Genomic DNA, 10,916 nt, shown 5'->3' with positions numbered 1-10,916 from the left:
CCAGGCGGCGGGACTGTAGCCATGCCCTCCCCGACAAAGCGAGTGTCATTAGAAGCACGGCTACAGTGATGAGCAACCGGCGAGACCCGCCAGCGGCGGGCGCGGCTTGTCGGCCAAGTACAGGACAGCCGGTGGGGCCCACCAGTCGGCGGGCCCCAGTAGCCGGCGTAGAAGCCGGCCACAAGAGACACTGACGGCCTGGGCCTACACCCGGCCAGTTTACCACTGTACCCCTGGGGGGTAGGCCTATATAAACCCTCCCAGGGCACCCATGCAAAGGGTTTAGATCCTTAGACTACACATACACCCATAGAGAGAGGAGAGAGCTTGCCTTGCCCTTCTTCCTCCTCTAGCAAATAGCTCAAGGAGCAACTTGTAGCTACTTGTTGACATAGTGATCATGCGGAGACCCCGCAGAGCAGGACTAGGGGCGTTATCTCCTAGGAGAGCCCCGAACCTGGGTAAAGTTCGCCGGCATACGTGTCTACGCCTCATCCCGCTTCCTGATATCGGCGACGTCTTATTAGCCCCCACCATGATAAGCCATCCCTTGGCATATGTCGCACCAAAACCCCGACAATACCATTCACTTATGATAACAAGAGGGGAGGGTCAGGTAATGCCCAAGTCCGTTTGGACAGAGCGGTGGCTACTAATGATTGGAGGAACTTGTTTGCCTTAAGTTCGGTACTCCATGTTCCATCGCCTTGCTCTGATCATGTGGCGTTAGTACTAAAAGCAACAATGGACCAAGGGCCGTCGGGAGGCAAGCAGAGACGATATGAGTTGTTTTGAGAGAGGGATGCTTCGCTCCCAGATGTAATTAAAGAGGCTTGGGTGGCGATAGGTAACGTTGAGAACCTGGCACAACTCCGGGATGCTTTATCAAAAACAATGATAACATTGGGTAAGTGGAGTAAGAAGTTTGGCAATGTAACGCGTGAGTTGGCTAAGTCGCGATCCCAATTGGAAGAACTCATGCATATGAATGTGGATAGACATGAAATTAGAAGAGTCACTGACAAGATGAATGAGTTGCTCTATCAGGAAGAGATGCTTTGGCTTCAAAGATCTAGAATCACTTGGCTGAAAGAAGGTGACAGACATACCAAATATTTTCAGAGCAAAGCTGTTTGGAGGGTGAGGAAAAACAAAATAAGAGATCTTACGGATAGTATTGGTGTTGTGCACTCTGATTTTGCAACAATGGGGATGATGGCAAATGACTACTTTCAAAACATTTTCTCGGCCGACACCTCCCTTGATGCTTCACCGGTGCTGGATCGACTGAAATCTAGGGTGTCGGATGAAGATAACATCAAGCTTTGTAAACCTTGTTCTGATAAGGAGATTTCGGATGCATTGCTTCAAATAGGCCCGCTAAAGGCGCCGGGCCCGAATGGCCTCCCGGCCAGGTTTTTTCAGCGCAACTGGAGTACGCTCAAGGAGGGGGTTTTGGCGGCAGTGAAAGATTTCTTCCACACAGGATTTATGCCAGAGGGGGTAAATTCTACATCCATTGTGCTTATTCCTAAAGTCTCAAATCCTACCAAGCTGTCGGAGTGTAGACCTATAAGTCTTTGTAATGTCATATATAAAGTGATCTCGAAGTGCTTGGTTAACAGGTTGAGACCTCTCTTGGATGACCTTATTTCTCCGGAACAGAGTGCTTTTATCCCGGGAAGAATGATCACAGATAATGCACTTGTGGCCTTCGAGTGCATTCACCATATCAAGCAAGAGAAGGATCCGACTAAGAGTTTTTGTGCTTACAAGTTGGATCTATCCAAGGCTTATGACAGGGTAGATTGAGTCTTCTTGAGGCAAGTGATGCAAAAGTTGGGTTTCTCTCAACGATGGGTTGACTGGATTATGGCATGTGTCATGTCGGTGAGATACTCGGTGAATTTCAATGGAACTCTCTTGGATTCGTTTGCGCCGTCGCGTGGGCTTCGGCAAGGAGACCCCTTATCGCCGTTCTTATTTTTGTTTGTGGCAGATGGACTTTCAACGTTACTGAGAAATAATGTGGAGTCGGGAGATATTACTCCGGTCAAAGTATGTAGAAGTGCACCGGGAATCTCGCACTTACTGTTCGCTAATGATACACTTCTGTTCTTTAAGGCTTCCAAAACCCAGGCAGAGAAGGTGAAAGCAATACTGGATGTATACGATACTGCTACAGGCCAGAGTCTCAATTACGACAAGTGCTCGTTAGTCTTCGGGGATGCATGCCCAGGTCTGATCCAGGAGGAGGTCCGGACAACATTGCATGTCACTAGTCACTTTTTTGAGGATAAGTATTTGGGATTGCCAACACCGGAGGGGAGGATGTCGAAAAGCCGGTTTCAGAACCTGCAAACTAGCCTTACAAAACGATTAGTGCAATGGGGCGATGGACATCTGGCTCAACCGGGACGTGAGGTGTTGATCAAGTCTGTAGCTCAGGCGCTTCCTACCTACATAATGGGTGTTTTCAAAGTCCCCTTCTCGGTATGTGATGATCTCACCCGTATGGTAAGGAATTTTTGTTGGGGCTCGGCGGAAGGCAGAAGGAAAATGCATTGGCATGGATGGGACTATTTGCTTCAGCCCAAGGCTAAGGGAGGAGCGGGATTCGGTGACTTTCGGATGTTTAATCAAGCCTTGTTAGCACGCCAAGCGTGGAGACTTTTAACTAAACTAGATAGCTTGTGTGCTCAAGTTTTAAAGGCAAGATACTACCCAATGGGCAAGTTGGAGGATACAATTTTTACAGGGAATGCGTCGCCGTCATGGCAAGCTATCAGTTATGGCTTGGAACTATTGAAGAAGGGGCTGGTGTGGAGAGTTGGTAATGGGAGAAGTATACGTGTTTGGCGGGATAACTGGATCCCTGGGCCTTTTTCATATAAGCCAATCTCTCCTCAGGGAAGATGTCGTATTCGCTTCGTCTCTGACCTGTTAAATCAAAATGGATCGTGGAACTATGGGCTACTGAATGAATACTTTGTTGAGGCGGATGTACAAGAGATGGTGAAGATCATAGCATCCCCTAGGTTGGATGATGATGTGATAGCGTGGGGCCCTGGTAAGTATGGTGTGTTCACTGTTAAATCTGCCTACAGTTTGGCTTTTGAGGAGGCGCACTGTGGCACTGATGTATCTTCAAGTTCGTCACCTTCGGGGCAAAGGAAATGTTGGGACTTCATTTGGAAAAGTTGGGCTCCGCCCGCGGTGCGCAATTTTGCTTGGCAGCTAGCTACTAACTCACTTCCTACTTGGCAGAGAAAGTATAAAATTGGCCTTGAAGTCATGAGCAGGTGCCCGGTGTGTGGGGTGGAGGAAGAAGACAATTATCATCCTTTCGTTAGATGTCAGTTTGGTCGGGACCTTTACCTCACCATGGCCAAGGTATGGATGATCCCAGAGATAGAATATCTGCAGAATAACGGAAAGGAGTGGATTCTTCATGTCCTAGCGCCGCTGAATGATGTGGGACGGATGATGGTCATGATGATATTTTGAAGGAGTTGGTTTGTCCGGAATGGAGTGTTGCATTGCAAACCTGCACCATCTATGGAGGCTTCAGTAAGATTCCTTCGAAGCTACGTCGACACCCTGATTGGAATCAAGCTAAATCCGCAAGCAGACCCAGCAAAAGGCAAATCTCCCATAGTTTATGAAAAACCGGCGCCAGCTGCGAGCATCACCAGTGTGCCAGATGTGAGAGGATGGTGTCCACCGGCGCTGTGTTGGAACAAACTGAACATTGATGGCTCTTTTGTTTCATCCGAGATTGCCGGGGCTGGAATGATCTTGCATAATCACCGTGGGTTCGTTAACCTTTCAGCATGTAGGGCCCTGTTTTCTTGTAGAGATGCCTTGGAGGCGGAGCTGTGTGCATGCACGGAAGGGCTATCCCTGGCAATTCAACGCAGTGATCTTCCTATAGTGGTGGAGATGGACTCTCTTGAGGCTGTTACCATGATTTCATGTGAGGTCGTCGATTGCTCGATCTATGCATCCATCCTGAAGGAGATAAAGCACTTGTTGTCTCTTAGACAAACTTGTATTACTCATGTTGTTAGGTCTCAAAATAAAGCTAGCGATAGTTTAGCATTGTTTGCTAGATCTCAAGGCAGGACCATGACCTGGCTAGGGGCTGGTCCGGATGAGCTGATGGAGATTGTTTCTCTTGATTGTAAGGACATCTTGAATGAGTAATGCAAGGTTTTCCCCCGCAAAAAAAAAGATGCCATAATGGAGCAACCTAAAAGATCTTCGTTTATACAATCAAGAAGCTTTATTGATAAAAGGTACACTCTTCTTTCCATAACGTGTGTGTTTAAAATTTTGGAAAACTTAAACTTTTAACAAAGTTTATAGACAAAACTATTTAAATCTACAATAGCAAATATGACACTACATCCTATGATGAATCTAACGACATATGATTGGCATTCTAGATGTAAATATTTTTCTCGTAAACTTGATCAAAACTTGTAAGGTTTGACTTTTCAAAAAAAATAACTCTATATGCGGGAGTAGGAGTATGTTCGTGTGCAGATGATCGGTTTGTTGCTTAATAATGAGCGCACATACGTAAATGGCAATCTAGGGATACGCACACGTCTTGTAAATTGAAACGGAGGGAGTAAAGAACGCTCGCATGGAACTCCTGTTCTCCAAGATTCTGTAGTATATTATTCTTGTAGACAAACTGGACACACGACCACAATAAATTTTAGTCTCACAGACCGACTATGCCATTCCATCCAACAGATCGGCTACGTACACATATTATCATCCACATGAATGTGTGTAACTTCAAAATTAAATCAATAAAAAAAGGGGATTATTGTAGGAAATGCAACTGTTACTAATTTTATCCCGTCACACACTTCCTCAATGTCTAGCTCAAGTCTCAGTCCAGCCACACAAACCAAGCATCATCCTTCAAATTAAGGCAGTAGACAAGGTAGTAAGCCCAGAAACCATTACGATCGACCGAAGAAAATGGCCAGGCAGCCCCATATCGGGTATACAGGTACTGGCAGGCCGCACACAGCCAGGTAACATGCTAACACGTACGTACGCTCGAAGCTAGCTACTTGATCCTGACGAGCCAGACGTCGTCAACGACGGGCCCGCAGAGCGTGGCGTTGACGGTGTGGTGGTTCGAGCTCTGGAACACCACGCGCGTCTTGTCCGCGATCGCCGTGAACTCGAGCTTGGCGCACTTGTGCCCGCCGGTGCCGCGGGACTCGTACGAGACCCTCAGCTTCTCCCTCGCCGCGTACACATCCACGCCCAGGGACCCGACGCACCCGTTGCGCGCGTCCCCGATGCTGAACGAGAGCCTGTACGACCGCCCGGGCACGGTGCCCGGCACCTCCTGCACCAGCGCCACCTCCACGCCGGCCACCAGCTCCACGGCGCGCGCGCCCTTGGGCACCGCGTGGTGCTGCGCGTCGATGTACTTGACCACCTTGGTGTCCGACATGATCATCCACCCCGGGAGCGGCGAGTGCACGTCCTCGAAGATCGGGGGCACCAGCACGCCCCACGGAGTGTTCGAGAAGATGTATGGCCCCTGCTCGAAGTCCCCGTTCTTCACCATGTTGCCTGTTCACGTCGGATTAATTCGTGCACTCGTTAGTTACACCGTCTCAAGAATCATGAGACAAGTTACGTACCCTTGTTGTACAGCTGAGGGTAGAGGGTCTTGATGGCGACGGCGATGATGAGAGGGCCGCACGCCGGGTTCTCCTCGATGCCGGTGTTGTGGATGGAGAGCCACACGGTGCTGTGCCTGGGCTTGAACGCCCAGGAGTAGGTGTCCCAGCCGGTGTTGGTGTACACGGTCTGGATCGGGATCATGCCGAACTCCGGGTCGACCGACACGTTGAGCTTCTCCTCCTGGGCGCATGACCGCGCGGCGATGAAGGAGATGGAGTAGTAGGTGTGGCGGGCGACCTTGAGCTGCTGCCGGATGGTGGCGTCGTTGCCCAGCCGCACGGCGTTCGCGCCCACCGGAACCGGGAGGATCATGTCGTCCTGCGTGTGCCCCGACTCGATGTACTCCACGAACCCCGAGAGCTCCCAGTTCGGTATCGCGTACTTCCCCGCCACCACAGGGCCATTCATCTGGGACTTGTCTGGCCCGTTTCTGAAGTCCCCGTTGGGTAAGAGGCCTGCGCACCCACAACCAGTCGTTCAAAAAGTTAGAAACAGAGTGTTTTGCTAATTCAGTAAATGGGTGCAGAATAAGTTCCACATGATTGGTTTAGCGAACACCACTGATAACTCGATAACTTGCTATGCGCTATTTCCTCCGTTTCAAAATAGATGACCCAACTTTGTACTAACTTTATTAAACCACATGTGCAGGTCCCCCACCTCTCCTCTCCCTCGTCGCCACCGGAGGTGGCCGCCGGCTCGCCGCTCGGCCGCCGGTGAAGGTGGCGGCGAGGATCTTGCCGCCCCGTTCTTCCTCGGGGGGCTTTGGATCCGTGGCGGCGACCTCGGCTGGTGGATCAACGCCGGGGCTGCGGTGACCGGTGCTCGTTGGTGCTGGCCATTCTTCCTCGGCCGCGGGGGCGGCGAGGCGGCGGCAGGTGGCGGCTGTGGTGCGGGCGTCTCGGCAGCGTCCGATCCAGATCTGAAGGCCTCCGTCTACTTCAACCAGGGCTGCCTCCGATGGTCCTGCTTTGGGCGGCCTTTGTCGCCGGAGTTGTACCTGTTTGGCGGCTGGAGGTGGGAGGTGGCTCCGGAAAAAATCCGAGGCCAGCAGTGCTGGCCACGACGGCGGCGACGCCCGAGGGCGCCGTACTCTTCTTGTAGGCGCCGTCCAGATTGCCTCCTTCCACCCAGCTCGTATGCCGGGCGAAAGCCCAAATCCTTGCCGGATCGAGCGACAACGGCGCTCCGGGCGTCGTTACCCTCTTGGGGGTGTCGTTCGTGGTGAGCTTGGGGTGGATGTGATGCTTTGGTTGCTTGGCGGCGGTTGGTGGCGTGGTCGGAGTTCGTCGGGTGGCGGTGCGTTGGCGCTCTGCCGCCTATGTGCTCAGCCTCGGAGTCCTTCTTCCACGGTGCTTGGTCTTCAGCAGCCCTGCCGGACTTGGCGGAGCGGTGCTTCATCCTACTCATTGATGGTGGCGTATCTCGGCGGCGTGGCGCAGTGGAGATTCGGCGTCCGATGTGTGGCGATGGACTCGCGCAGAAGGACGAAGTTGTCTGGTGTCGTGGTGACGTCGATGGCTGAGTGGCCAGACAAGGTAGAAGTCTCAATATTTGCTCTGAAGACGGTTTGTGGAAGATGGCGGCGACGACACACGAGTGCGTCGGACCGGTTTGTACCCCAGACCCGGTATGTGGCTCGGCTGGGGCTTCCGGCTTTTGATGTTAGGCTTAAGTGAGTGGTCTGGGTAGTGGCCCAGATAGCACCCCTTCATCATTTTGATGTTAGGCTTAGATGAGTGGTCTGGGTAGTGGCCCAGCTAGTACGCCTTCATCTTTTGAATAGGAATAGCGGCAAATGTTGCCAAGATGGCGGATTCAGGCATATTGTTGTAATACTTTGTAAGGTCCTCAAGAATAATCAATAAAGTGGCCGCATGCATCTCCCAGATACAGAGGCCGGGGGTCATCCTTCTTTTCTAAAAAAAAAACCACATGTGCAGGCTACAACTAACTCTTTTTTTTCATATAAAGAGGATTTATGGTGTAGCTAGTTTTATAAAGAACACAAGAATGACAAAGGAAACATACCATAAAACCTGGTCCTAAAAAAAACCCCATAAAACCATGTTCATACTATATTACAACTGGCACATCTCACGCGATAGAAGAGCCTGACATGAACAAAGCATGTGTATGCCACGTGACTAAGCAGAAGAAAATATCCTTCTGAAATCTTGGATGGGATACCACTGTCAGCTAAGATATTGTAATTGTAATTTTGTAAAGTCAACTTCAGCTTCAATTCTTAAGATCAGATCTCCATTTCGAGATCAAGCTGGTTCATAGCTTGATTTTCGATGCATGAGGTTGACTAACCTCAGTTTAAGGTAGTCGAAGCACAGTGTATCCTGAACTTATTTTATAATATACCGTACAAAAAGAGTTAGTAGTAAACACAAGGAAAATATGATCAGACTCACCGCAAAAAGGAAAAAAGAAAAAAAAATCAGACAACAATAGATACGCAGAGACTGATGAACCTAAAGAAAAGATAAGAGAATGCCGATGAACCTAAAATTAACGATAAATGGTAAATATACGATTGCATTTCATATTTAATGTTTATTTCTCAGTACGGCGCGAACGAGACTGCCGTTATTTCCGACCACTATACATGCCCAATAGTTTGCAACTGAAAGAAACTTTCACATGCCAGATGAGACAATCAAGGAAAAACTTAGTAGTCGAGTGTTAGTTTCCGGGTTCTTACCATCCTCGATGACGGCAGAAACGGCCAGAGCAGACACGGCGACCAGCAAGAAGAGCGCTATCCAACGCATGCTTGTCGCCATTCTCTCGCAGTGGCAATGGTCGACGAGCCCTCTGTGGCCGTCGCCACTCGAGCTTTACTGGAAGCTACGGTGGGCTACTGGGCTTTGTGGCTTCAGCTCTCAGACGCGGAGTGCCCAGCGGCCTTATATAGCGACTGCTCGTATTAGCACGCACTGGTAGGGGTGGGGCTCAGCGGAGGCCGACGGACGGGGTGCCGCGAGACGCGCCGGCCACTGCCCGGAGCATGAGAAAGACAGCGGGCATCTCATCAGCTTTGACTTTTGAGGCGCTGCATATTGCAGATGTACTCGGTGATCGGGCCCCTCCGTGCGCTCACGTGGCATTCGGCTTCCGTCGAAGAAGATTCTCAATTCAGGAGATTAGAGTGCAATTTGTTTTTGCTTTTTACTGAAGACAGCAGGTGATTTACCTACTGTTAAATTTGTAAGGGAATAAGAGTAACAATGTACAGTAAAGTTACAACAGGCCACGTGCCAAGGTAACTACTGGAAGTTTGTTAGCATAAGCAGCTCTTTTGACTCCATGTAGCAGTAGCTCCAATCCATCTTTCAAGCTCTTGTTACATTTGTAGAGGTTAGGAACTTCTTTGTTGAAGATGTGCTCATTTCTGCAAATCAAAATGCCCCATGTCACTCGAATGAGGAACTATGGCAGCAAGTAGTAAGTCAGTTGGCGCATGATGTTGTGGCGGCAACTCACGCGAGGGGCGCTGGGCTAGCCACCTTAACGTCACGGCGGTTGTTACAAGCCGGCTTGCGCAGGTATGGAGTGGTTCCGGTCAGGTCCACACCGTGCCATGGAAGCCCACCCTCCCCGCGACAGGTGGGGTGGTGGTCTTGTTGGAAATATGCCCTAGAGGCAATAATAAAATGGTTATTATTATATTTCCTTGTTCATGATAATTGTCTATTGTTCATGCTATAATTGTGTTATCCGGAAATCGTAATACATGTGTGAATACATAGACCACAACATGTCCCTAGTGAGCCTCTAGTTGACTAGCTCGTTGATTAATAGATGGTTACGGTTTTCCTGACCATGGACATTGGATGCCGTTGATAACGGGATCACATCATTAGGAGAATGATGTGATGGACAAGACCCAATCCTAAGCATAGCACAAGATCGTGTTGTTCGTCTGCTAAAGCTTTTCTAATGTCAAGTATCATTTCCTTAGACCACGAGATTGTGCAACTCCCGGATACCGTAGGAATGCTTTGGGTGTGCCAAACGTCACAACGTAACTGTGTGGCTATAAAGGTGCACTACGGGTATCTCCGAAAGTGTCTGTTGGGTTGGCACGAATCGAGACTCGGATTTGTCACTCCGTGTGACGGAGAGGTATCTCTGGGCCCACTCAGCAGGACTTCATCATAATGAGCTCAATGTGACCAAGGAGTTGATCACGGGATGATGTGTTACGAACGAGTAAAGAGACTTGCCGGTAACGAGATTGAACAAGGTATAGGGATACCGAAGATCGAATCTCGGGCAAGTATCATACCGGTAGACAAAGGGAATTGAGTACGGGATTGATTGAATCCCCGACATCGTGGTTCATCCGATGAGATCATCGTGGAACATGTGGGAGCCAAAATGGTATCCAGATCCCGCTGTTGGTTATTGGCCGGAGAGATGTCTCTGTCATGTCTACATGCCTCCCGAACCCGTAGGGTCTACAAACTTAAGGTTCGATGACGCTAGGGTTATAGGGAAAGTTTGTTCGTGGTTACCGAATATTGTTCGGAGTCCCGGATGAGATCCCGGACGTCACGAGGAGTTCCGGAATTGTCCGGTGACAAAGATTTATATATGGGAAGTCCTTATTCGGTCGCCGGAAGTGTTCGGGGGTTTATCGGTATTGTGTCGGGACCACCGAAAGGGTTCCGGGGGTCCACCGGGAGGGTCCACCTGCCCCGAAGGGCCCTATGGGCTGAATATGGAGGGGAACCAGCCCCTAGGTGGGCTGGGCACCAAACCCCCCTAGGGCCCATGCGCCTAGGGTTGGGGGGAAACCCTAAAGGGGGCGCCCCCCTTGGCTTGGGGGGCAAGCCTCCCCCTTGGCCGCCCCCCCTCTAGATCCATCTGGAGGGGGCCGGCCCCCCTCTCCCTTGCCCCTATAAATAGAGGGGAGGTGGGAGGGCAGCCGCCCCACATCCAAGGCGCAGCCCTCCCCCTCTCCAACACCTCCTCCTCCTTCTGCCGGAGTACCACGCTGCTCCAACACCACCACGCTGTCGTGCTACTGCTGGAGTTGTCTTCCCCAACCTCTCCCTCTCTCCTTGCTGGATCAAGGCGTGGGAGACGTCACCGGGCTGCACGTGTGTTGAACACGGAGGCGCCGTTGTTCGGCGCTTAGATCGGAATCAACTGCGATCTGAATCGATACGAGTACGACT

General features: G+C 50.5%; 1 protein-coding gene across 1 annotated transcript; it reads right to left on the bottom strand.

Moving 5' to 3' along the window:
- Positions 1–4,788: 4,788 nt before the first annotated feature.
- Positions 4,789–8,727, bottom strand: LOC123049555 (uncharacterized). The gene is made up of 3 exons (XM_044472456.1): positions 8,435–8,727; positions 5,679–6,176; positions 4,789–5,607 (listed from the first exon to the last, which is right to left on the bottom strand). The coding sequence occupies exons 1-3, from the start codon at positions 8,514–8,516 to the stop codon at positions 5,090–5,092; spliced, it is 1,098 nt and encodes a 365-aa protein (XP_044328391.1). The 5' UTR covers positions 8,517–8,727; the 3' UTR covers positions 4,789–5,089.
- Positions 8,728–10,916: the final 2,189 nt, after the last annotated feature.

This window comes from Triticum aestivum, chromosome 2D, assembly GCF_018294505.1.
Source record: "Triticum aestivum cultivar Chinese Spring chromosome 2D, IWGSC CS RefSeq v2.1, whole genome shotgun sequence".
NCBI lineage: Eukaryota > Viridiplantae > Streptophyta > Magnoliopsida > Poales > Poaceae > Triticum > Triticum aestivum.
This window is presented reverse-complemented; position numbering and strand designations above follow the sequence as displayed.